Source organism: Molothrus aeneus, chromosome 9 (assembly GCF_037042795.1).
Source record: "Molothrus aeneus isolate 106 chromosome 9, BPBGC_Maene_1.0, whole genome shotgun sequence".
Classification (NCBI taxonomy): Eukaryota; Metazoa; Chordata; class Aves; order Passeriformes; family Icteridae; genus Molothrus; species Molothrus aeneus.
Window position 1 is genome coordinate 6231177 of NC_089654.1, and position 26770 is coordinate 6257946.

Consider the following 26770-nt stretch of genomic DNA (forward strand, 5'->3'; position numbering starts at 1 on the left):
CTGTCGGGCAGCCGTGGGCACTGCCTTTGCGCTGCTCGTTCCCTTCCCGGCAACGGCGGCCCACGGAGCCCTCCATGCTGCCGACAGCCGGCCCGAGAGCTGATTGGTCACTGCAGGCTAGAGCGACAGCCAGCCTAACCAATCGGTGATGGAGCTGAGGGCAGGAGGCTGGCTTCCGCCAGCTGGCTGTTGGACTATTCCAAGGCGAGAGCAGGGGAGCGCAGCTCAGGCGTCGGGCGGTCATACTCATTGGAACGTGGCGGCGCACAGCTCAGTCCCCGAAATATGTATCCGCTCTTCCGCCTTTTTCTCACCCTTCTGATTTCTCTGCCCGCTCCGCCCTATTCTTAAAAGCAGCCACATCCTCCCCTTCACTCCTCCATTCATGGCTTCCCCCACCCGCTCACGCCGGCAGCCTTGTCTCCACCAATGGGAGCGCTGCGCAGCTATGCGCATGCGCATTCTCGCGGCCGCCCTCGCTCGGAGCGGGCGGGCGGCGGCGGCCGGGGGTCCCCGCGGGCGGGCCGTGGCCGGGGGCTTGCGGCCGGGACGGGCCGTTGTCCGGCCGCTGTGGAGCGGCAGCACCGCTGCCATGCCCGGCAGGAACAAGGCGACGTGCGGCTACGGCAGCCCGGAGCTTGCGGTGGGGCAGCAGGCCGCGGAGGGGGGCCGCGACGCCGGGGGCCGCTCGCCTCACGGGGACGAGGAGGAAGAGCGCGGGGAGGCCGGTCCCGAACACAACCTCGGTGACCCCGACATCGTCAAGTCCCCCAGCGACCCCAAGCAGTACCGGTGAGGGCGGGTGCGGCAGGACGGGCTGCCGCCGGGGCAGCCCAGCCGGGCGGTGGGGTGGGCCGGGGACCCCGGGGATGGCAGTCGGGCTGGTTCCGGCGGCCCGGGCAGCTGGGGCCTGTCTGTGAGGAAAGGAGACTGGCGGTCCTGAGGTTGTGTTCGTCCTGAGGGTGGGCTGCGGGCACAGGGCGGGAGGATCGGCCCTTGTGCCCAGGCTGCTCGCTGCTGGGTGTTCTCCAGGCACAGCAATGGCCAATTCAGCGCTAGTTCGCAGCCCTCGGCTCGGCAGCTCCTCTCCGAAAGCCTTCAGTGCAAAGTGCGGTTTAAGTATTTCAGAGCAGATCCCAACTTAAGAACTGGTACTCTTCCTGTTTTAGATGAGCTTCTAAGTTTTAATGCAAACGTATCTGTGAGTTGAGGCAAAGTGCTTTTAGGCTGCCATTTTGTTTGTGTTTTTATTTCAATATTTCTGAGTAATACCCCAAAAAGTGATGAAAAAGATCAACTTCCCTGAGCACGGTGTACAGCGTCTGTGGCCCAGACCCAGCGAGAGACTCGGATGAAAACTCCAGCAGAGGTTGAGCTTGTTGGATGCTGTAGGGCAGTCTGTTCTTGAAAGGACACTGTTATAACTTCTTCCTGTAAGAGAGAAGATTATCCAGCCCTTGTTCGAGCTGCTTTTTAAAATTTATCTTTAATTTTCATGATGTCTAATCTGTGCAGCCAGTGGAGAATCTGCTGCCTGAGCCTGGAACTGAAGTTTGGGTTTGCAGTGACATTGGCTGGCAGTGAGATTCCCTGCTGGCTGCCTGAAGAGGGCTGTGCCCATTGGCTCAGGGAGAAACTTGCTCCCTCCCTTCTTGCCCTACTTCCTTGCTGCTTCCTCCGGATCTCTGCCTGCCTCTCCTGATGGCATTCTTAGTCATGCTACTTTGTGGCAGGCTTGTCTTCATGCAAAGCTCACAGTGCTGATGCTGTCAGGTTAAGAAACTCCTGCTTTTGCTGCCTGAAGCAGCACACTGGTGGATGAAGCTTGGGAAATCCATTGAAGGCTGTCACTGTCTATTTTGAGGCTCAGGACCCTCCTCTGCATGTGAGAATTGGAGACAGTGTTTGCTTATAACATAAACTAATACCAAAATCTTTCAGAAATCCTACTGCCCAGTCTTAAAAGAATTTTTCAGTTGGAAGCACAGAGTTAACATCCTTTCAGACTCATTTCCATGTGCGTGAAGTGAGCCTGGCAGAGCACAGACATTGTCCTTATGGAAGAGAAGTTCAGTGTGTCTGGAAGCAAAGCCACACTGAACCTGTGTCCAGGTGTGATGTCCCAAACCTCCTGATGGGGTGTCCTGGCGGGTGATGTGATGGTGCTGACAGATGTGATGGTGCTGACACGTTTTCCCCTCTTCATGCTTCAGTGATGTGTGCTGCAGCCCAGTCACTGTGGGCTTAGTGTCTGTGTCTGGTGACATCAGTCTTAACATCATGGAAAATGTCTTATTTTGCCCTCTCAAATAACATTCACAAAACCAAAGGAGCTCTGATGTAGATATCAGGATGTATTTTCAAAAGTGGGTTTGTTGGGACAAAATATTTGTCATGCTAAAAGTTTGCTCATTAGAGCTGTAACTGTGTAGTTAAATTAACCAAAAATGTATGTTTTATTTACATTCATCCATATATGGAATTTCATGGTCCTGTATTTATTGTCATTTGTGAAATTATAGCATTTCTCTCAGTGTTTACCATGCACTGATATGTATTTCAATACTGACTTCTAAACAATTGTCAAAGAAAAACTTGGTGTGAGAACAATCCTGTTTAAACTTATTCAGGAGATTTAAGCAGTATTTTTAAGAATTTGAATTTTATTTTATAATTTGGCCTCACTTACAACAATGCTGTATAGTCCTTCAAAAAAGCAATTGAACTGTGCTTGCTTCTGTTTCTACCTTATGCCATTGCATTTTTGTACTGTATTTTGCATACTAGTGGATATTAGTTACATTTGTCCTTTTCCATCGGACTGAAACATGGAAAAAGTAAAGAACACCTGTGTCAGTGGTGCCTGTGCTCTGGATAACCTAAGCTGGTTAAATCCTGCTGGAGTGAAATCCGAGAGCCTCCAGCAGCACCGGCCTTGTCCTTGCTGCTTTCTGTCCTGGGTGCAACACCCACGAGCCTCCAGATGAGCAATGTAAAATTAGTATAATCTGCTCCATTAGCTTAATGGGGCTCTGTGCAAAGGATCAGCAAGAGCTGCTGGATGCACCTGGCTGAGCAGCTTTATGGCACATTGTTCCTCAGGAAGAGCAGCCCCGTTCTGTTCTCTGCTCCACACCAGTGCTGGGGTTCTGCAGCAGCTGTGCAAACCTGCAGGGCACAGGTTGTGTGTGGACAAGGAGGTGCTGGAAGGTGCTGTCTGGGCTTTGGCTCTCAGCTGCCCGGAGGCTGAAGCACCCACATGTGCAGTGTGTGTTTTGGGACATTCAGGAGAGCTGCAGTTGTGCAGTGGGACTTGTGTCTGGTGGGAATGGTTCACAAACGTGCTTTCAGAATGCAGGAGGATTCACTTTGTTCACAGATATTCCAGCACTCTCTGTGCCTCCTGCAGTTCATCAGAGCATCCCTGCAAGTTACACAGTGTCTGCTGGAGTTTGAATGAGTCAAAATGCATTTTGCTTTTGGGTAGAGCAGATTAGTCCTGCTCAGCAGCCTTGCAGCAGGGAAACTGGGTGTGTGCAGGATCACAAAACCCTGGCCCAGAGTAAGCTCTGTCACCTCCCCTTGGGTCATTAGTCATAACCTTAACACAACTATCAGGCTTCTGCTCATTAGCTTTTTTCATAGACTTGGTAGTGCAGGAGCTGTGTCTACATGGCAAGGTTCTGACCTGGTACAAACTGGGGATTGGAGCAGATGACCTCTAAAGGCCCCTTTCAACAAAGACTCTTCTGTGGTTCTGTGCTCTGTATCTCAGATTTTTCTGGGAGTGTGGGATGTGACCATGGATTTATTTTATTCTAGCTTGCTTTTTTTTGTATGTGTGTTTCTGCTGGATCAGATACCACAGGTCTCCATCACACTGGTTCATAGGGTGGATGAAGTATTTTCTGGACCAGCATTCCTTCCTTTCTGCTGCTGGTGCATGCTCCTGGCAGGGATGCTCTGGCTAATTTGATAAATTGTGACTGTTCCAGATTTGATGGTAAATGAATACTGATGAGGGCTCTTGTAGTGCAGAGCATTGGTGCTTGCAGTCCTCAGAGTGAAAAGTTGTAGAAGGGTGCTGCACAAAGGGCTTGTGGGGTTTTATTTATATGTATAGACACATGTTTAAAAACTTCTTAAAAACTTAAACACACAGAGTTTATTGCTTCTTGATAGGAGCCCAGCCAGTTCCCTGTCACTGGTTCTGTGGAGCCTGCAGAGGAGCTCTCTCCTTTCCAACACTTGCCTGCTACATCTGCAGACCCCATTTATTAGAAACCATTGATGAAAACAAATCAAATCAAATGCTCTGGGGCCTAGCTAGAAGGAAAGACTAAGATCTTCATTTTGTCACATCACACCTGTTTCCAAGAGCCTGACAAGCCTAAAAGATGGTTGAAATTCAGGTTTGCCTGTCCTGAGTGCATGAAGTGAGTGCTAATAGCTTAAATGTTTCACAAAGAGAAGAATAAAAGCCAAAATCAGTGAGCTTGACCTCATGGGAGAAGGGCTTCTGCTACTGCCCTGAACTGCTTCTTATTCCTAGAGCTGTTGAATAGCAGAAGAATGTTTTACTTTCCTGCTATAAAACTGCTCAGTCCTGCCTACCATTAGATTTTCACTAGGAAATCAGTCTCTAAGTATTACATGAAATAATGAAATTTTTACAATTCTGAAAATTCAAACCTAGGAAATGAACGTATTCATTGCACAAAATTATTCTTTCAGGTATATCAAACTGCAGAATGGCTTATGTGCACTTTTGATTTCGGATTTGAATTACTTGGATGGTGCCCCAACATCTTCAGAGGAAGAGGAGGAGGATAATGATGATGATGATTCTGAAGAGGGCAGTGATGAATATGATGACTCTGGAGCTGAGATTGAAGATGGCAAAGAAGATGATGATGAGTGTGATGAGGGGGATGAGAGTGAGGACAGTGATGGAGATAATGAGGATTTCAATGATTCTGACAACAGTGAATTAGAAGAGCTGGCTGAAAAGGAAGAGACAAGAAAGAGAGGTTGTTCAGAAAAGCAGGTATGTACTTAAAGCTGTAGGGTGCAAAAATATAGAGTGAACTTTCTTGAGGTCTGAAACGTGTGATTAGGTGTTCAGACAAGACCTCTTTATTGTGCCTGTCCCAATTGATCCATCTTGTACTTCTGTCATTTTCCTGAAGTGTTCTTGAAGCAGCTTTTACTGAGAATGTTGTATTTTCTCTAGTCTGCAGCAGCCCTCTGTGTTGCTGTTGGCAGCTTCTCTGACCCTGAAGATCTGCCTGGATTAGCACACTTCCTGGAACATAGTATGTATCTGCTCCTGTTTCATCTTCTCCAGCTTCAGTGCAAAATGGGTGCTGTGTAGCTCTGCATTTCTGAAGTATTTAGTATCAATTCCTAATGTGGCTATTGGAGAATTTATTTTCATGAGCTTGTGATTTTATACAAATACTGACTTAGTAAGGAGTTCTTAATATGAGAGAAGGTGTCTCATACACTTTGCCAAGCTGTGCATGAGCTTATATCAATTTCATTTGTTACCCATTAAATTGAGGGGAATTATGTTACCTGTGGCTCTGTAGACCAGGTTGGAGCTATGGACCTTTGTCTCCTGGTAAAGGGTGATGAATTAGTAGTGTGGACACAGAAACCACGTGAAGTTTCTGACCAGGTGTGTTTCAAAATACTGTTCCTGCCTGGCTGGGGCCAGGCCTGCCTGGGAGGGCACTGTCAGAGGCAAACTACAGCAGGTACTGGGCAGATCAGCCAGGCTTCCTCTGGGCTGTGGGTCAGTCACAGAGGGGTTGCTCTAGCTGCAGTCAGGATTAACAGATTGCTGCCATTTTGGCACTGCTGGTGATTTTTTGTTGCAGTGGTTTTTATGGGCAGTTTGAAGTACCCAGATGAGAATGGCTTCGATGCGTTCCTGAAGAAACACGGGGGTGGTGACAACGCCTCGACGGACTGTGAGAGGACAGTGTTCCAGTTTGATGTGCAGAGGAAGTACTTCAAAGAAGCCCTGGATAGGTAACTTTGTGTGAATGGTGACTAGGTGTTAATTAATGTCTGTGTGTGCCTCAGGAGCTTGGGTGTATTTGTCCAGTTCTTCATTTTGGGATGATCAAAGCTGTTGCTGCACTTCCATAGCACTACAGCAGTGATACTGAATATAGGAAAGTGATGTTTCCCTTTGGATATGTTGCTGGTTTCTTTGCTGTGGGATTATGTAGGACTTATGTTTAAGTCTTAACACATGCAGCTCTTTGATTGTTTTGGCACTCTTAAACTAGTAGCATCGATGACAGGAGAAATGTTATGCAATGTGACAACTGATCAGAGGGGAAGTGCTCCCAGAATCCCAGGGACTCATCCTTTGAAATGTCTGTTCTGGTAGAGTTACTGTTTTTTCTAAATTGTTAGTTTGTTTCAGGCAGTCTTCAAAGTTGTGGTACAATGTGTGTCTCAGAGGGAGGCATTTAACCCGGGGCAGGTTATTCACTGCTGAATGTCTCTTTTGCCAGAAAGTGCTTAACTTGCTCTTTTGTGCTTTGGGAACAACAGAGCTCCACTGGTTGGCATGGTTTCCTTTAGTGAGAGGAATTTCTCATTCACAGGGGTATAGCTGAATACTCTTGATGCCATAAAATATCTCAGGAGCAGAGTAGGCTCCACTGCAAATTTACTTTGACTTAAGAGCAACACATTTGCACATTTTTCCAAGTATAACCTAAATTTTACTTTACTAGGCCAATTTCAGCTTCCATTTGCAGATTAATTCAGCTTTTTAAGATGTTTGGAAGTGTAAAAGAATAAAAAAATATAATTGCAATCTGTCACAACAGCTTGCTTGGTGCAGAGGGAAACAGAAATCAGGAGTTCTGTAGGACAGCTTCTCATACAAAGGAGGTAAATGAGTGCTGAGGATGAATTCTGCTCATTCAAGCACTTGTGGATCTGAAGAAATGGAAAGACATCACCTTTCAGTTGTCTTCAGTGTAATGGGTCTTCTGGCCATAGAACTCCATCACAGATATATTACTTTTAACCTTTTATTGCTCCTAACCTTTTGCTTCAGCCAGTTCACTTTTTCATTAAAAAACCTCAGCAAATTAACCAGAACTATTAGATTCTCTGGCAGCCTTCTGCAGAGTCCCCATGCACTGCAGATCTCTCCCTTTCCAGTGCTCTGCTCTCTGAGGATACAGAAGAAATTTATTTGGATGACAATGCTGACTTTTATAGTAGATAGTAAAATTGTAATGGATATAGAAACTTGTGTTTCACAGCATTTTGTTTCCTGGAGTTAGGAAGAAACTTTCCCCATGTGGGCATGTTGTTCCTGAGGAACAACTGGGCATTTCCTCTGAAGCCCCTGATACTGGTCCCTATCAGCTCCAGATTGCAGATTAGGTGGATCACTTGTGTGATCATCTGGTGTGATCATTCTCAGGATGTAATGCAGACAGTCCTGCACCCATGTCCTACTGCATCCAACCAATTCAGTCCCACTCTGGAGCTGGGAAGTTCTGCCCTTTGCTTTCTGGTATCTTTTGTCTTCCTTTAAGACATGATAGTCAAGAATGACATAGCTCCTAGTAAGTCATGCAACTTTGTAAACCAAAACAGTAGATGTTGGATGTAATTACTGGGGGTTTGGCCTAGTTTAATAGACACTAAAGAAAAGTATATGAATTTTTCTGTTCCATAGGTGGGCACAATTCTTTATTCACCCATTAATGATCAGGGATGCAATAGATCGAGAAGTGGAGGCTGTGGACAGTGGTAAGTAAGAGAATCTTTGCCTGTGTGTTTAGCCCATCTTCTTAAAGCAAAACCTACTTTTTAATATTGTTTATTGGTTTCTGTGTTGACTCCCCTTCTAAGCACTTCAGTCAACTTCACATAATTTACAGAGAGATTAAAATCTTGAATTGAAGCTTTGTGGCTGCTAGCTATCAGTGGCTTTTAGAGGAAGAAAAACTGGATGTGGTGCCAGCACTATGAGAGTTTGCCCTCACATTTTCACTAATTGGAAATTAATAATCTGAAGTGGTTTGGCAGAAACTGGCAGGGCAGTTACATGAGCATGTGGATGCCCTGCAGTGAACAAAATGCCTTTAGCTCCAGCAGAGCCCTAGAGCTCTCTCCAGTCCTGTGCAGAGTTAATACAATCAGTTGAGGTCGTTTTACTTGTCTCCTTATTCTAACACCTGAATAACTAAAAAGTCACTTCCCAGAAGGAAATTAAACCAGGCACAAAAGCGAGTGGAGTGTTGATTTTCTTATATGTGATGGATACTCCCAGACTGCCTCTAAAATGTCACTGTTTTAGGAAAAAAAAAAGCAGATATCCCAACTAGGTCAAATATTTATTCCAAGTAATTTTCTTTATCTGTCTTCTGGCAGGGAAAGGGGATGATTTGATCTTTGAATTTCGATAAAAGTCAGTGTAAACAAGGACCTGCCTGAGTTAAGGTGTGGTTCTTCAACAGCTTCAGCCATTTTGCACCTTGGTGGTGCAGAACCAGTCCTTGCCTTGCAGTGACACCATGGTAATGTGCTGCCCAGGAAATGGTGTCAGCTTGCTGAGCTGGCTGCAGGAGAGCCCAGCCACAGGAATTAGTTTACAGCTCTGCTGTACATGGTTGTTATTACCAGCAAAACAGGAATGGGAAAACGCAGTTCAGGAGGGTGAATTGATTTTGGCAGAGCCCCATATTTAGATTAGTGTAAAGTGGTTGTAAAACTGCATTTTTAGAAACTTATCTTGTTCACCCTTCAATTTCTTATTTCATTATTAGGCTAGGAGTTGGTCTGTGTGACATATGGTAGAAACAGATTTTTAATTGTTCTCTGGCTCTTACTGCAGGGCCTGGTCCTATATAATATTGATTAATTTTGTCCCCATTGAACTTAACATAATCAGAGCATTCAGACAGGATAAAGTGGTGCTTTACATGCTTTTCCTTCTTGACACTTTACTTCTAACACCTTCTTTACTTCTCAGCTATATTTTTCCTCTTGTATTCATTATTACTTTCTTATTTCACTACTGCATTCATATATTAAAAGAAATTCCAGACTGCATCTGTGTGATATGTCTCCTTTTCAGTTTGGCTGGGATTTGTGCTTTGTTTTGTGGGAACATGATGTCAAACTTTGATGCATGCCACTGCAAATTCTTATAATTAACAGAGTATCAGCTTGCAAGGCCCTCTGATGCCAACAGAAAGGAGATGTTATTTGGGAGTCTTGCCAGGCCTGGACACCCTATGAAGAAATTCTTTTGGGGTAAGTCCTTTTGGGGTATTTCTGTTCTAAAATGGTAATGATAATTAAACTTTTAACCACTTAGAAGTTTGAATGGTTAGATGCACTAACATGGACTGTCATATCACAGCAGCCATTAAACTTGTTCAGAAGAGTTCAAGCAATTATCCATTTTACAGGAAAATGGTTGGGAATAAAAGCAGCTGTCTCCTTTTTAAGATACTTTTTTTTCTGATACTGCTTTTTGCTATGTTATAACTGGGTGCCCAAGGTGTATAATTATGGAACTTTCTCTTAACACAAAGGTGGTGCTCTCTGAGTCATCTCCATCTTGCTGAAGCTTGGGTTTTTTTGCTAGTAGAATTTCCTGGAAAAATAAATTATTTCTAGTTGTCTGTCAAGAGAGGCTTTTCCTAGTAAATAATTCATTGTTGAATTTCTGGAAGTTAGACCTTCACCGCCATGTGATAGGAGCAAAATGGAAATTTGTCCTTCTCTTGGACAGTCCAGTCCTGTCTCCCTCACCCTGTGGTGCTGGTGAGTGTGTAAATGCAGTGTGATTGATGGGTATTATAGTTACCAGCTTTGAAGTGTAGCTTGTTTTTATAAATTTCTGTGGTGACGTACACTGAGCTTTATATTTCCTCCTCCTTTTCCCTCTGCTGTTCTGGAAGTTCCACTGGTGAGGGAATTGCTGGCAATACACAGTGAGCTGGACCTGTGGGAGATGTGATAATGCAGGAGGACTCTGGCCTTCCTTGTTATAAAAATATCAGCTGTCCTTTGGATAAGAGCCAGAAATCAGAAAATACCCAGTTTCACTTAACACTCCTTTCACTCCAGTTTTCTGTTAGGTATTTTTAATGTGCTTTACCATGATTAGAGCCAGGGAGGGAAGTGGATTCTCACCAGGGGTGTTCTTGCTGTGTGGATGACTGGCCCTGCCTCCCCTGTGATGTTTGCAGGTAATGCAGATACCCTCAAGCACGAGCCCAAGCTGAACAACATCGACACCTACACCAGGCTGAGGGAATTCTGGCAGCGCCATTACTCTGCTCACTACATGACCTTGGTTGTCCAGTCTAAAGGTAACATCAGCTCTCCTTAAGAGCAGCCTCATTGCTGCCTTTGTAGCCCAAGCCAGTCTAGTGGTTTGTCCAGTCCTGCAGAGGGTATTTATATGTAGATTTTAGCCTGGTTTCCAAATGAAACAGGACCTGAGCAATTGTGCTGTGTTATTGTCATCCTGCTGCTTCTTGAGAAACCTTTTGAATGGGTTCCATGTTAACACAGAAGGGAAAATCTCAAAGATAACATTTCAGAAATAATCTTGTAGCAATGAAGAGTCAAACCACTTAAATGAATTAATGCTGCTAGTTTCTCTGCCATCAACAGTGGAACTCCTCAGCAAGTGATGGGGACACTGTGACTGAATCTCCCAATCAAATTGTCTTGTTTGTCTAGGAGGAGTAGAAGTTCTATTTTTTTCCCCCATACCTTGAAAAATTCTATTAAAATGGATTATGGTTTGTGTTTAGGGAGGAGTTTTGTTGAATGCTAAAACTGATTACAATTTCCATCTCTAAAATGGAGATAGTAATAATAGAGGCATTCTTTCTTTTCTTCTCCTTTGCTTTTAATTTTGATCTAGACAGTAAGGGTGCTGAATGCCTCTTGAATAGTCATTTAGCCAGTGATGGATTGTAATATTTTCTATGGTGTTTGGGAAGAAAATGGTGGTACCTGATAACCAGCCAGGTCAGTTTTGTGTTTCCTTCTCTGTTAAAACAAACCCAGCATTGAATCCTCCTCCTACCCCATCCAGACCTTTTTCCTGCTGTTGTTTACATATACAACATCACTTCTGGAGTTCAGAATGGTTGCTTAAACAAGAAAAGTTTTTATTTTAAAAAACCTTTCTGGTTTGTGACTTACTTTCCTCAGAAAAGAGGATGGGGAGAAGGAATCCTTGGGACTGCAGGACTGAGTTTGAGGGGGAAAACTCCTCTGTATAATTTAGAGAGTCGGGGAAAGAGTTGCAAGTCCTGGTGATCCCTTTTGTAGATCCCTAAGACAGTAATTCCTTCTGCAGTCACTCCAGACACTACTGAACTTTAAATCCCAGTTGTGTCAGCCTGGGATTTGAGCCCCTACACAAACCCAGAGCTGTGGCCACAGATACAGCTCAGCAAATGTTAAGAATTGGTTCAAACCAACAGCTTTGAAGTTTAAAATGTAGAACTTGGCAGTTTTCAAATACACTGACTTGCAGCCTCTTTGAAATAACTGAACTGGTGAGATAAGGTAACTTGTCTTAGATCTTGAGGAAATTGCATTTCTGTCTTTCTTCTCTCTTTTTTAGAAACACTGGATACATTGGAAAAGTGGGTGACAGAAATCTTCTCTGAGATCCCAAATAAGTAAGATTCATTTGATGCATAAAGACACTGCAGATGATAAAATTATCTCTTCTTAAAATGACATTTTTAAAAATCCCTTACTGGAGAAACAAAGGAAATCACCATTTGTTAATTAACATTCTTATCTGAGAAAAAAAAACCACGGCAACTTTTTAAATTAAGACCACTGTTAATTGTTCCAGGAAGATTTTGTTTCTGCTTAACAATTATTTAGGCTGTGAGCTGTGTGGTGCTAACTTGAAGCAGTGTTTGCTTAATATGTGCTGATGCCTTGACTTTATGATAAGTCATTCAAACTTAGATTATCATTTCACATTGCTTATCTTTGCTTTGTGTCAAAAATAATTAGAAGCAAAATTAATTAACATCGTATCTGGAATTTAAGTGTCATCCTTGGGTGGCAATGGGTTAGAAATAAATCTTTTTTTAATGGTTCACTCCAATATGCCCTCTAAAAAGGGGATTCTGCAAAAGCTCTGCTAACTTGAAAAGCATTTTTTTCCCTTTTGCAAGGGAAAAAAATGTGGTGCTTGGAAGTGCTCTTGTGAGAGCCTGATGCCGTTCAGAGACACTTTTGTCTGTCCTGGCCACTCCCCTCCTCATGCCTCCTGCCCCACAGGACAATCCATCAGGATTCCTCGGGTGCAGGGTGAACTCAGGATGTTGTTTGCTGTTCTTGGCTGTACAGAATCAGGCTTTGTGCTTCTTGTACAGAAGGAAGGGGAGGTGTTGGGGTGGTATCCACACCTCTGGGTTAATTGTTCAGTTGTGTGGGCAGGCTGCCTCCAGGGAACCTCCCTGGGGCTGGGGGGATGCTGGCCTGCACCCTTAAAAACAGGACAAGGGCCTTTTCCAGACTCCTGGTGTCCTGCAGGGCTGTGGTCCTGATGCCTTTGAATATCTCAGTGTAGCCCTGAACCCCTGCCAGTAACATCACACTTCCATTTTGCTTTTTAGTGGTTTACCCAAGCCCAGCTTTGGCCATCTGACTCAGCCTTTTGACACACCAGAGTTTCACAAGCTTTACAGAGGTAAGTGAAATGGATTTAAATGTTTTGAATACCTGAGTGTTGAAAGAAATTTTCTTTGGGTGATCCAGATATTTTGTAGAGTGATTCTATGTGGTTTAAAGTAGCTTTTAACTATTCTTTCTGCATTATGTAAAATTTCTTATCTCTGTCTCGTCACATATATTTATAATGAATCCATTCATTTGTGTCCAGTTGTTCCAATCAGGAAAGTTCATTCATTGACCATCACTTGGGCCCTTCCTCCTCAAGAACAGTATTACAGGTACACTGTGCTGCATTTTACTTCTACCTTGTTTATGCTGTGAATAATTTCTTGACTTTCACAACAAACCAAAGAATCTCATTTACTTGTCTGATTACTTTGGTTCAGCTAGTCTCCTAGCTGAATTCATTTAAAAATGAATTCAACTGCTGCAAATACACTTCCCTTTCCTCACTGACTCAGATCAGTCATTATGTTCTGAACTCCCACACTTTCAGCTTATTATCTTAATTCTGCCTGAAAATGCAAAACTTGCCCTGAAAAAAGAGACAGTGCATATTTCAGTCATTAGCCCAGTGATTTGAATTCTTTCTGTGAAATGTGTTACCTCCTGGCATCTAATCTCTTCCAAACTTTCTCTTAGGGTGAAGCCTCTTCATTATATTTCCTGGCTGGTGGGACATGAAGGCAAAGGCAGTGTTCTTTCTTTCCTTAGGAAAAAGTATGTGGTTTTTAAGCACAGTTATTAAATGCTTTGATCTCATTCAAATACAGATAAACTCTCTTTTGTGTATTTGTATTTTCTATAGATGTAAAAGCGGGCCAAGCCTGCCTTTTTTTATCAGTGTTTTGTAGTGATATTCTGTGAGGTGATGATAAACCCAAGTAAGAAATAAATGGGATTTTTGTCTGTGAGTCATGGATCAGCACTATCTCTGACTGATCTTTGAGATCTCCAAAAGGTTACTTAACTTTTTCACTGTTTTTCTTTAATTCTGTATCCTGAGGTCACATCCTTAAACTGGAAAAGCTTTTTGTAAACTGTAAATGGATTGAAAGCCTCTGGAATAGAGATACCCTGTGATATACTGCTTCTAGCTAAGCTCAAACAAAGATGAAAGGATTAATTAATAAATACCTTTCACTCTTCTATAGGTTTTGGGCCCTTGCATTGTATGGAGGAAATGGAGAGACAGGGTTTGAACAGAACTCCACTTACTCCATCTTCAGCATTTCTGTGACTTTGACTGATGAAGGTTACAAGCACTTCTATGAGGTATGGTGTCCTGCAGCTTGTTTTTCCTGCTGTTCCCCTAATGGCTGGAAAGATGAATCTGTTCCTTTCTGTCTGCAGGTGGCCCACGTTGTGTTTCAGTACGTGAAGATGCTGCAGAGAAGGGGGCCAGATCAAAGGCAAGCGTTTGCCACTCCAGCAGATATTTCTGGTGGTGTCCTTCTCCATTTTCCTGTTATTTGTAGTGTTTGCCCTTTTTCTGGAGTTCCTGAAGCATAAACAGGGAGTCACTAGTAAAACTTGTCTGTGTGGAAAACACGTCCATTTAAAAAAGTTTAAAAAGAATTTTTCTAAATGTTTATGCTTATTGTGATGTGATTCCTTCAGTTTAGTAAGCTGAACTAGTGTAGAGGTCAGGTGCAGTTTTGTGTTCATTTTAAAAGAATTTGTTGAGCCAGGTCTGTGGGAGTCAGGACTGGGTGTTCTTGTGTTAGCCTTTATATTAATTAGGTATCAGATTTTGACACTTGTTAGTTAACTTTCTCTTTGGGAAATGGAAGAACTTTCTGCCAGTACTGAGAAATGCCATTTTGGGAAGTGCATTTAATATTGGCTTCTGTGTCTTGTACCTGAATGAATCATCCATCCCACCATTGATGCCTTTCCTAGAAGGCTCCTTTTTTAAGATTCTTGGTAAATGTTGTGGAATACTGGAGAAAATCCACTTTTATTATCTTCTTCTTCCTTTGCAGAATATGGGAAGAAATACAAAAGATTGAAGCTAATGAATTTCACTACCAGGAACAGGTATTTATCCTCTGTTCTGAAATAGGTAAACCATGAAAAGTAATTACTTTTTCATTTTGAAACACATTTTTGAAGTTCTATTTGAGAAGAAATACATTGTGCACTTAATGAGGCTGTATTTTGCTGAAAGGAGATGTATTCTAGGCAGAGAAATATTGGGATTTTTCCCTAACAGAATTTAATGTTGATTTTTCATTCCTTACCTGCTAGGTAGGCTCTTTCAGTTTAGATTTTCTTACTCCTACTACATTTAGTCATGTTCTGTTTCTTGCTAGGTAACTTGGTTTTTTTTCTTTGAATGGCACTGAAATTTCCTTTTGGGAAAACAAATCCATCCATAGAAATACTCCATACAGCAGGAAGATAGATTTGTGTGTGCTGTTGTGACAGGCTTGTGAATGAATCCCAGGGGCAGAAGAATGACTTAGTCATGGCACCCCAGTTTTCTGCCTGGTGGATGGAGCTGTGCTAAGGAATGATGGTCTCACAGGCAGGGCTAGCATGAATGCTTAGGGGGTGCCTAGGAGAGGTTTAATGTTTTCTCAGGTGTTTGGTGTCTTAGGAAATCCTTGGGCATGTTTCCCACTACATTTACAAGACTCAGCTCTTTCCAGGTGTCCTGTGCTCTCTGTCTGCCCCAGGATCTGTTCAGTCCTGTGCTACCTGGTGCAAACACCCCAAAAGCGTTTGGCAAGAAGCTGAGCAGCCTGGTCCTCCAGGCAGCCTTACCCTGCTAAGAGCAGCATGTATTTCATGTTCAAACAGGAGAACTCCCCCTCCTCACCCTGCACATCATGGCTGGGGAAAGGAGCAGAGTTAAATCACGACTTTGAGTTAAATCATGGCTGGGGAAAGGAGCAGAGCCAGAGCTCCTCGTGCAGGAGCTGCAGTTCCTTGCCTTGTGCTTTCCAGGTCACTTTAGATCTTGAATTGTTGCAGGGCTGTGCTTGTGTCCCCTGGAGGCAAGGAGTGCTTTCTGCTGGGTCTTTAACTTAGTAGATTTCATGCCTGTAAACTGCATAATCAAGGTTTTTTCTACAAAGATGATGTGTCTGAAATGTCAGGATTCTCAGAGGAGACCGAACATTAGATATGGTTATGAAACATATTTAATTTAATAACTGAAACGAAATGCTGTAACAAGCACAGCATCCAACACATGCTCAACATATCTGACTAGTCAAGCTCTTCTCAGAACAGAAAATGGGTATCTTGGGTTTCTAATTATGTGACAAATAGCTTTATTTCTTTGCTTGCAGACAGATCCAGTTGACTATGTGGAAAACCTTTGTGAGAACATGCAGTTGTTTCAGAAGGAAGATTTTCTGACAGGAGACCAGCTCTTGTTTGAATACAAGCCAGAGGTAAATGTTCTTTGAACTCTGATTATATGTTTTGATGTAAGGAAAACATGTGCATGCTGTGTAATACAGGCATTTGTAATTAAACATAATGCAGGCACAGGTTTTGTATTAATTGAAACACTTGTTGTATTCAGAAAGCAAATCTGTTTTGTAAGCTTGTTTTTTCTTGTTCTTCCTACATTCCAACTGAGAAGTCTTTGCTGGCTCAGGCAGTCAGCTGCATTTGAACTGAACTATTGTCTGGAACTTGCAGATCATTGCTGATGCCCTGAACCAGCTCAGCCCTCAGAGAGCCAACCTGGTTTTGCTGTCTGCTGCCAACGAAGGCCAGTGTCACCTCAAAGAGAAGTGGTTTGGGACTCAGTACAGCATGGAAGGTAAAACAGCAGCAGAGCTGAGAATCTCTGATTCCCGCATTAGAGGAAGTGAAAGGATGACAACACAAAATACAAGGGGGGAAATGAATCTTCAGTGCTTTATTGAGCTCACCATCAGTCTCTGTGCCACCCAAACCTGCTCTTTGTTTGCTGCCAGTGGATTCCCACTCGTGCAGTTTCTTTGGGAGGCAGAGTCCCAGTGAGCTGCACTGGGCTGCCATTCAGGGAAGGAACAGCAGTGGAGCACAGGCTGTGGGGGGAGCTGGGTTACTGAGGCAGACTTGATTTGCTTTTTAATAGGGCTGCTCCAGTCCTGCTCCAGAAGATTTTGTAGGCAGGGATTTAGAAAGAGTCCTGAGGAATGGGGGGATGTTAAGAAACTGCTGTGATTCTGCAGATCTTTCTGGAGATTGGGAAAAGATGTCTGGAAATAGGATGTCCTTCCCTTCCTGTTGAACTAATGCATTTCATGGCTTGTAACAGATATTGACAGCTACTGGAGTGATTTATGGGACAGTGACTTTGAGTTAAATCCGGATTTACACCTTCCAGAGGAGAACAAATACATAGGTAAGGCACCTGGGCATGAGTGAAATCTTCCCCAGTGATTTATTTGAGAATTTGCTGTGGTTTAAAAACAACCTAAACTGGTATCAACCGGTTTTTACAAATTAAAACATGAGCACTCTGTTCAGCTGGATTTTATTTGCTCTTCTTTTATTTATAAGCTTAAGAAGTGAGTTATTTTAAGGTATATAAAATTACAGATGATATATCCATAACAGAGCAGGCCTCACAGTCAGTGGGAGTTAATGCAGAGCTTCAGACACCTTAGAAGAGAATTTTATTTGCTTAATCCTCCTGTTTCTGAAAGCACCTAAATACCATCTGGCTTTGTTGCCAAAAGCAAAAGAAATGAAAGCCTGGACTTGTGTCCTGGATGGAAATGTGATGCCACCACTTCTGGTCTGCTTCAGCCACTGTTCTGGTGTGGAAGTGAAAAAGAGGTATTCTTTGGGTCCAGGAAAGTACTGTCACAAATAATTCAGAAAACTAGAGGGGAAAAATGTATTTTTTGATACTTTTGAAGACTTGGATGAATTTAGCCTGATTGTGTCTGTGAAACACACTAACACATGGTTTTGGTGTGCTTTTTCTCTTTGTTAGCCACCGACTTTGCTTTGAAAGTTTCTGACTGCCCCGAGACAGAATATCCAGTCAAAACACTCAGCACACAACAAGGCTGTCTCTGGTACAGGAAGGATGATAAATTCAAAATCCCAAAAGGTAAATGCCTGAGGGCTTTCTGAATAGCAAGACCCTGTTTTTACCAGCTGGAATTTATTTGAAGGCAAATAATCCGTGGTAGTGTTCACCATTTAAACTTGCTGTCAGCTCTTCCATGGTCCTTTTGATATGTTTATTAGCTACAATAAAAGAGAAGCAGGTGAGCTAAGGCAACAAAGACACCCTGCTGATACCTCATGTTGAAAAGTGGAATCACTGAAATTTACTGACTTCTGAACAGTCTGTGTGGGGACAGGATTGGGCAGACAGAATATGCTGCTGAGACAGGGGCTTCAGAAGGAAGGAGCGCTTTAATTAGAAGGGACATAGTCTCTTCTACAGAAAGAGAAAAATACAGCCTGGATCAGAGACAGAGGTGTAAAATATATTGCTGCTTTCAGGCAGAATTTAGTGTCTCTTAAACAGATGTTCTGTGAAGTTTTCTTTTTCTATTTATAGTGGTCATGCCATGGGAGTATTCTGCAAAGCACAGCTTTGTTTTCCAATATTTGGTACTTCAAAGGAAAGATTTTTAGAATAAGGAGAAGACATTTAATGATGACTTAAAATAAGAAAAAAAGTGTTATACATGAATGACCATTTTCATTAAAGTCGAATTGTCACCAAAGAGCAACTTGATGAAAATATATTTGAGTTCAGAAAGTTGTCACTTTCTGTACAATTGCTCATTGAAATTTCCTTTTCCTCCCCAGGTTATGTTCGATTCCATCTGATCTCTCCATTGATACAGCAGTCTGCAGAGAAGTGAGGATTCTATTACTTATGCTTACCTTGCAGAGTAACTAAACTACCATACCTAGTGAAAAACTGGGAAGACACTTTCATTTTAAGCAGGAATAGAATAAGGTGTCCTTTTCTCACATCCTTCCACCTTCCTTGTGGTTTTATCTGCAGTTTGGTGATGGTGGTTCTGCAGCAGGTCCTGCCTGCAGCCAACAGATGCGTAAGGAGTTCATGGTGTGATATTCCCCAGGGCAAGCCTGGGGAAAAGCAATGTGACAGCAGCAGTGCTCAGAGAGGAGCTGCTCCTGAAAAGAGCAGCCCACAGTCATGTCCTGAGCGTGTCCCAGCATCCTGGGAGCCTGCAGGAGCAGGAGAAGAGGCTGCAGCAGCCTTGGGAGAGCAGCTGGGGTCAGGCAGAGCTCTGGGTGCACTCCTGGGTCTGCTGCACTTGGCTTGCCCCAGGCTGAGATTGCCACTTGTAAACTGTCACAGTGCTGTTGTCATGAGCCTGCCAAAACTTGCACAAATCATGTTTTGGGAAAGCCTTTTTAAATCTGTTTTCAGGAGGTGTGTTAGTTTAATCTTTGAATTGGAATCCAGGCAATAACAAAAACCTGAAAGCAGGGACTGCAGTTTCCAGGTTGTGTAGCCTGCTTTGCTCTAGCTTATTATTATTATTATTTTATCTTGGTACATACACAATCATCTCATTACTCAAGTATTGAGCATAACTGAGTCTATCTGTTCTCCAGGCCTTTACACAAAGTGAAATAATTTAATTTGCTGTGATTTTTCCATGTTTTGAGTATTGTCTTGTTAAAATGTGCATTCTTACCTTGAAGAAACCTTAAATCTTGTGAAGCTGGAATTTTTCACATTTCGAGGACATCCTGACACATTGCTGGATGTCCAGATCATTTTTAAATAGTGTCATGTGCTTTTTGCACAAAGGGAAACCTGCATTCTCTATTTCTATTTTTTTGGGAAAATTTCTTTTTGAATCTCATTTTACACAAATTCCATTTCTGTTGGAATTCACTGCATGCACTGTCAAGCTCATCGGGCTTAACTTTCATATTTAGTCCATCCTTTATTTCTTTCTTTTTAACCCCCTGCCCTTTTCTCCCTCCAGCATAGTCTTGTTTGATACATTTGTAAACATCCTTTCCCACAACCTGGGGGAACCAGCTTATGAAGCAGACGTGGCTCAGCTGGAGTACAAGCTGGTGGCTGGAGAGTATGGCCTGATCATCAGAGTGAAAGGATTCAATCACAAACTACCTGTAAGCTCTGCTCCTCTCCTCACTGCTGTTATGCCTGCAGCTTTGCAGTGTGTGTGCTGTTCTGGAGCTGTGAATGGTTGCATGAGGTGTTTTAAATAGAAAAATTAGTCCCTGGCAGGGTAATGCAGCAAATGTGCTGCTTTTTTCTTGTGCTTACATGTATAAAGATGGAGTTGTGTGAACTTACACAAGCTCAAATTACTGACTTCAGGCTGACTTAAATCTTCCTTTTAAGTAATAACTGTATCTCCATTAAAATTTTAACAACCTTTCCTGTAAAAAGAGCTTTGTGTCTCCCATGGCCATAAAGAGGCTTGGAGCCTTTCTATCTCTAAGTTGTGCCTATTTGCATGATGTCTGGAGAAGGGTGTCTGAAAAGAGATTTTGGTTTCAATTTGACTTTGGAGATCCAGCTTCTGAACATGATCATTTTGGGTGCAGATTTTCTGTGTTGGCTTGCTGAGAGGATTGGGGGATCCCTGTTCCCATTCCCTAAATTCATGTAAGACATGGCAGGCACAGAGAGGACACACAGTGAAGAGGAGACAACCATTAACTTCTATTGCAAGAGCTTTGCTGGAGCTTTAAGACCATTAATCACTTGACAGACTTATTAATAGGAGTTTTAACAGAAAAAACCAAATACACAAGCAGCAGGGTCTGAATATTCTCTTTTTTAATCCTGAATGATGTGTCTGTTGTGATGTCATTGGGCTGGTCAGCTTTAAAAGGAAAAAATGGAATATTGAATACAGAAATGTTGGGGGTTCCAGGCTAGATTGGTTTCAATAGAATGTGGAAACTCCTATTGATTTGGGATATTGAGCTTATTCACTGTGTAAAAGCACTGCCCTTCTGAAACAGTCATTTGGGATAGAATTGTTTAGTGAAGACCATCTGTCAGGATGGAGGAATGTGCTTTAGTAATGCTCCATGTCTCAATAATGATAATTTTATTAATGATAATTTTATATTATTGTACAGCATTAAATTAAACCAACAAAACCCCCAATTGAAACTGTTCTCTTTACAGCTTCTATTTCAGCTCATCATCGATTACTTGTCTGACTTCAGCTTTACTCCAGCAGTTTTTGAAATGATAACAGAGCAGCTGAAGAAAACATACTACAACATCCTCATTAAACCCGAGACTCTGGCCAAGTGAGTTCTGGGGAGGGCAGCAGTGGCTGAGGCTGAGCTGAGGGGCTCAGGGATCCCTGCTCTGTGCTCACAGGGCTGTGTGCAGGCTTTGCTGTAGCTTAGGGAGCCCCAGCAGTGTGACCGTGTTCACAGGGGTCCAAGGATGAGGGAAGAGACGAGGATCTGACTCCGTGTTTCAGAAGGCTTGATTTATTATTTTGTGATATATATTGTATTAGAACTATACTAAAAGAATAGAAGAAAGGATTTCATCAGAAGGCTAGCTAAGAATAGAAAATGAATCATAACAAAAGCTTGTGTCTCGGACAGAGAGTCTGAGCCAGCTGACTGTGATTGGCCATTAATTAGAAACAACCACATGAGACCAATCACAGATCCACCTGTTGCATTCCACAGCAGCAGATAACCATTGTTTACATTTTGTTCCTGAGGCCTCTCAGCTTCTCAGGAGGAAAAATCCTAAGGAAAGGGTTTTTCAGAAAACGTGTCTGTGACACAGCAGCCCCGCAGCAGCGGGGCAGACGCGTGGCCAGGGAGCCACTGTCCCACAGTGACCTGGAGCCAGCAGCAGCTGCTGGGGGAGGGCACAGCCAGCCATGGGCTCTGCAGCCTCTCCCTGTCTGCATCTGGAGTGGCATCTCTGGCATGCAGCAGCTCCTGGTGAGCCCTGCCTGTGCTCCCTGCAGGGACGTGCGGCTGCTGATCCTGGAGCACGGCCGCTGGTCCATGATCGACAAGTACCAGACGCTGATGAAGGGGCTCTCCATCGACGCCCTCTCCGCCTTCGTCAGCGCCTTCAAGTCACAGCTCTTCGTGGAGGGGCTCGTGCAGGGCAACTTCACCAGCAGGGTGAGTGCAGCCCTGGCAGTGCCACTGCTCACTCTGGGATTTACCACACTGAACTCTGATGCTGCCTCTGCTCCGGCAGTCTGGAGTCCCGTGGGTGCTGGGCAGCTTCACCTCCAGCACCTCAGGAGTGCTCATGGGGACAAGCCAATGGCAGTCCACAGTTGCCAGTTTGAACAGAAGTTTCCAGGAATTTGGATTTAAACTGCTGATAGGAAAAAATGTAGTAGATGTCTGTAATCTATTTCTCCTGTTGCCACTATGTTTTATATTGTTTGGTGTATTGATATATTTGATATGGAGAAATTCCCACAGTGGTGCCACAGGAGGAGGCTTCCCTCAGAGCACATTTATCCTGGGAATTTGCCTGCATGGTTTGGTTAAATCTCATTGAGTGGCAAACACATGGAGTAAGGATAACTGGTGCTATTTCTTTGGCTTGTGCCTTCTCCTTCTGGAGAAGTGCAAAAAGCAGCATGGAGACTCTGCAGTGTGGCGCAGAGAAGGCTGGAGGGACTGGGGACAATGTGAGGAAGCAGGGATGTAGGAATGCAGGGATGCAGGGAGTAGGACAGCTCAGCTCTGCTTGGGGCTCACTCTCTCAAGTGCTACCCTGGGGTCTGTGGTTGTGAACTGGGGTAATAATTCTCTTCTAACTAAAGCTGATGTTTGCTTTCTTCCCTAGGAAGCAAAGGATTTCCTGAATTATGTTGTTCAGTGAGTATCTCTTGACTCTTTAATTGCTTATTATATGGAAACTATAATCAAGATTCTTTTCTGGAGGAGGGAGTTAGAGTGGGAGTGCTGAGAAATTCCCTTCTTCCCTCTGGTGTTTGCAGGAGGTGCCTGTTGATGGTGGCAGTTTGAGCAGACAGTTCTGGTTTGGAGAAGGGGAAAATTATGTCAGACCAAGTGTGTAAATGTCTGGGTGTTCTCTGGTTTTGGCCAAGGTGTGAGCAGGTGTTTAAGTTGTGCTGTTTGTGCTCCCCCCAGAAAGCTCCACTTTGCCCCCCTGGCCCATCCCTGCCCCGTGCAGTTCCGGGTGGTGGATTTGCCCAACACCCACCTGCTGTGTAAGGTGAAAACTCTCAACAAGGGCGACGCCAACTCCGAGGTGACAGTCTATTACCAGGTACTGTGTGCTGGGCTGGCCTGCTCCTCTGCACCACCCCTCCCTGAGAGCAGGCTCTGCACAGGGATGGCACAGAGGGGACACACACACACACACCCCTCCTGTGAGCACAGGCCCTGTGCCCAAGGCTCAACCCAGGTGAGTTGAGCCTGAAATCCAAGCTGGGGGGTTCCCTGAAGCCAGCACCTCCCTTCCTGCACTAGTGCTGGGAGCTGGGTTAGTGCTGTGGTGGCTTCCTGGTGTCCCCAGCTCTGATCTTGGGTGCTGGGCTGGGCCTGTCCCCTCAGGGAAAACCAGAACTTCCCACCTGTCCCTGCTGTGAATTGTCCCTCCGTGCTGCAGTCCAGGCTGAGGTGTGTGCCACAAGTCACCTTGGCCTGAGCATTCCCATGAAACCCACCCTAAATTCTTCATTCTCTTTCCAGTCAGGTGCCAGGAACCTGAGGGAATACACCCTGATGGAGCTGCTTGTGGTAAGTTTGTGTTTGTGTCTCCCCTGAGCGCTGCTTGGAGCTGAGGCCACAGGGCTGACTGGCCCCCAGTTTTCTGTTGCTGCCCCTGGCTGCAATGTTTGGGTGCTGCAGTGATGGACACCACAGGAGACTGTTCTGTAGCTCCCAGCCCACAGGACTGAGCTCTCTTAATGCTGTGGTTGTGGCTGGCCAGGGGCACTTCAGTGTCCCCCTGCTCTGTGTGGAGCCCACGAGGGGCTGCAAGCAGTGTCACCTCTGCTGTACCTTTGTGCTCTTTCAGATGCACATGGAGGAGCCTTGCTTTGACTTCCTGAGGACCAAGCAGACCCTTGGGTGAGTTCACTGGGAGGAATTCTGCACCTGCTCCTACACTCCTGCTTTGACTGGTCTCTGGTGCTTTTACTCTGGGAGTCCTTCCTGCACAGTGGCTAATCCTCAGTTACTGTAATGGAAACAGCAACATCAACATTTCAAAACCAAAAGCACCCATCAATACAAGGTGCAAGCAAGCCAAGTTGCTTTTGACTTCTGTAAGAATTGCATCTATTACCAGTGTGTTAACTCAGAATTATTCAGCATAAAGTTGTTCCTTGCACTTCCACACTCAGCCCCCCTTCCCCAGGGCTGTTTTCACAGCAGCTCTGTGGTGCTGAGCAGCCTCCCTCAGAGGCACCCTGCTACCTCAGGAAACTGGAGCAGGCTTTTCACAGCTCTGGGTCTCTCACTCTGCTTGGATGAGTTTGCAGGAACCCAAATACAAACACTCTCAAGTTTAAAAGGATTTCCTAAGGCTGAGAAAACACTGAAAAGCATCAATGCAGAAAATAAATAAGACTATTGCAAATTTAAATCTCACATTTTTTCTGTCTAAAGTACCAACACTATTTTAACTTGCAGCATGTCCTGTAAATGAAAAGTTAATTGTGCTTGTGTCCTTTTTTCTTTTAAGCTACCACGTGTACCCCACCTGCAGGAACACTTCTGGGATTCTTGGCTTCTCAGTCACAGTTGCAACCCAGGCAACTAAATACAAGTAAGTGCTCTGTGGGGAAAGTTCTTCACCACTCCCAGCCCTGGCTGTGGGAGTCACCTGCTCCCAGGTGAGATTCCCCAGCTGTTTCAGGCCACAGAGGGATTTTTTAATTCAAGGGGATGTCAGAAGGGACACTGCTGACAGTCACAATATCCTGATTCAAACCCAGCACCTGAATAAAACAGTAGCCTCAGGTTTCTTAAAACTGCACTGATCGTGACTTGAATAGTGAAAAGTAATCTCAAGACTAAGTAAAATATCCCCCTGCCCTTTTGAAGCTATCCTGCCAGGAGAGGTCAAATCCTGTCTAGCTGTTCTTGTGGCTCATGTTCAGCAGGCACAGCACTGTTATAGTTTTGTTCAAAGCTGGGCCTTTGAACTGCAAGCATTTGACCTGCCAGAGTTGAAGGGTTTTTTGAAAAATGTGCCACTTGTGAAAAATAACAGTGTCAGTGAAAACTTCATTAGCACAGTGCTGCTGCATCTGATTTTTACATTTGGACACTTCCACTACTGAGGTTTTTGTCATCAGTGAGGGTTTCAATGTGTCAGAAACCTCGGAACCTATCACATCACATTTTCTTTCAGTCCTGTAGCCCCAAACTCTGCAGGGCTCAGGGCTGCAGCTGGGGACAGCAGAGCAGGACCCCAGCAGCATCACAGCTCCTGGGGTACCTGGGCACAGCTGAAAATGAGAGCACTGCACAAACTGACCACCAGGTGTTCTCAGATGAGTTTTCAGGGGACTACAGCAGTGAGCCTGTCCCTTCCTCATCATATGGGGGCTGTTACTTTACCCCTTAATAATTTGTGGAAATTTTTTTTGTTTGATTTTTCCTGCCTTATTTAATTATTGGTTTCTCTTTTAGTTCTGAATTGGTTGACAGGAAAATAGAGGAGTTCCTTTCTTGCTTTGAAGAGAAAATCAAGGATTTAACTGAAGAGGCATTTAACACCCAGGTAAAACATCATCTTGAAAAGCTCTTCTTTGAGCTGCCTGATTCACTTTCAGCTATCTGGTGATTTTCTGAGGTTTTCTGGACAAAGGCATCACCTTTTAAAATCTGCCTCTTGCTCTGTTCTGCTGTTGTTCCCTAAACTTCCAATCTGTGGCCATTTGCAGTTAAGCTCCAAAAGCAAGGAGCTACCTTGTTAATGTAATTCAGCTTTTCTCTCAACTGCAGTGACTGTGATGCTAAATTTAAGGTAGTTTTAAACCCATTAAAGCTAATTCTGTTTTTCCCATGTAGGTAACAGCTTTGATAAAACTGAAGGAATGTGAAGACTCCCACCTTGGGGAAGAAGTGGACAGGAACTGGAATGAAGTGGTGACCCAGCAGTACCTGTTTGACAGGCTGGCACGGGAGGTGGGTGTCCTGCAGCTGTGGCACACAAAAACCACACTGCTTTTGCAGAAGTTTCAAAAACATAAATGGGATTTATGCTACTAGTGACACACTGGCTCTAAAATTACATGTTCTTTTAAAAAGGTTCTTTTATCCAGTGGAGTAGAGGTCGCAGAGGAAATATTTTTTATGTTTAAAATGATTTGAATTGCCACTGTGCTGCTAAAACCTCCTTGCTGTGGGTTTCAGATTGAAGCTCTCAAGTCTATCACACAAGCAGACCTGGTCAACTGGTTCCAAGACCACAGAAGCAACCAGAGGAAAGTGCTCAGTGTACATGTGAGTGTCTGTCAGCTCCTGCTGCCACCTTCAAGGAGCAGAGTGCAGTAAGAGTGTGGGAGAGGAGATCTGTGATGTACCTTTTACTCTGGTTATCCACATTTTCTTCATTTATAAGTAATGTTCTTGTTAGAATTGCATTTCGGTATCTCAAGTTAATTGTCAGGGCATAGAAACACTGAATGAGATCCCAATTTCTCTCCTGGTCCCTTTTTCCAGGTGATTGGATATGGAAAGCACGAAGGGGACTCAGAGGTGACAGCTGTCTCAGGACAGAACTCTTCATCTGCTGAAATACCTCATCTTGTTTTATTGCCCCCCTCCTCTTTGATGCGTGACTTTACTTCCATCAAGGACATCAAAGCCTACACATCAACTCTGAATGTTCTCCCTTACCATAAAATATTGAAATAAAACTGATACCTTCCCCTGCCCTGCTGTGTAATACAGGTGCTTTCTGCAACACCAACATTACAAACCTATTTTTATTAAACCAGAGCTGTAGTGGTAGCTGGGATGAAGAGCCCATTCAGACACTGAGGAAGCTTTCCTCAAGTTTCCAGCCAACCTCTCATCACCTTCCCATGTTCATTGAGAAGAGGCACAGCCCTGACCTCCCCACGCTCTCCTC

General features: G+C 44.0%; 1 protein-coding gene across 1 annotated transcript; it reads left to right on the forward strand.

Moving 5' to 3' along the window:
- The first annotated feature begins 569 nt into the window (after window positions 1–569).
- On the forward strand, window positions 570–26572 carry NRDC (nardilysin convertase). Its single transcript, XM_066556163.1, has 31 exons — window positions 570–792; window positions 4735–5047; window positions 5234–5315; window positions 5883–6036; window positions 7718–7791; window positions 9205–9300; window positions 10245–10367; window positions 11642–11699; window positions 12657–12730; window positions 12923–12992; window positions 13357–13434; window positions 13869–13989; window positions 14068–14126; window positions 14700–14754; window positions 16014–16118; window positions 16372–16495; window positions 16979–17065; window positions 17663–17782; window positions 18496–18547; window positions 19659–19809; window positions 20843–20970; window positions 21657–21819; window positions 22502–22533; window positions 22810–22948; window positions 23374–23421; window positions 23702–23754; window positions 24371–24454; window positions 25324–25414; window positions 25705–25821; window positions 26050–26139; window positions 26359–26572. The coding sequence occupies exons 1-31, from the start codon at window positions 593–595 to the stop codon at window positions 26551–26553; spliced, it is 3336 nt and encodes a 1111-aa protein (XP_066412260.1). The 5' UTR covers window positions 570–592; the 3' UTR covers window positions 26554–26572.
- The last annotated feature ends 198 nt before the right edge of the window (window positions 26573–26770 follow it).

Coding starts and splice junctions, on each gene's coding strand:
- NRDC (XM_066556163.1), top strand. CDS start 593: ATGCCCGGCAGGAACAAGGCGACGTGCGGCTACGGCAGCCCGGAGCTT. Junction 7,792..9,204: donor AGTGGAGGCTGTGGACAGTG/GTAAGTAAGAGA, acceptor TATAATTAACAG/AGTATCAGCTTGCAAGGCCC. Junction 12,993..13,356: donor CCTCAAGAACAGTATTACAG/GTACACTGTGCT, acceptor ACTTTCTCTTAG/GGTGAAGCCTCTTCATTATA.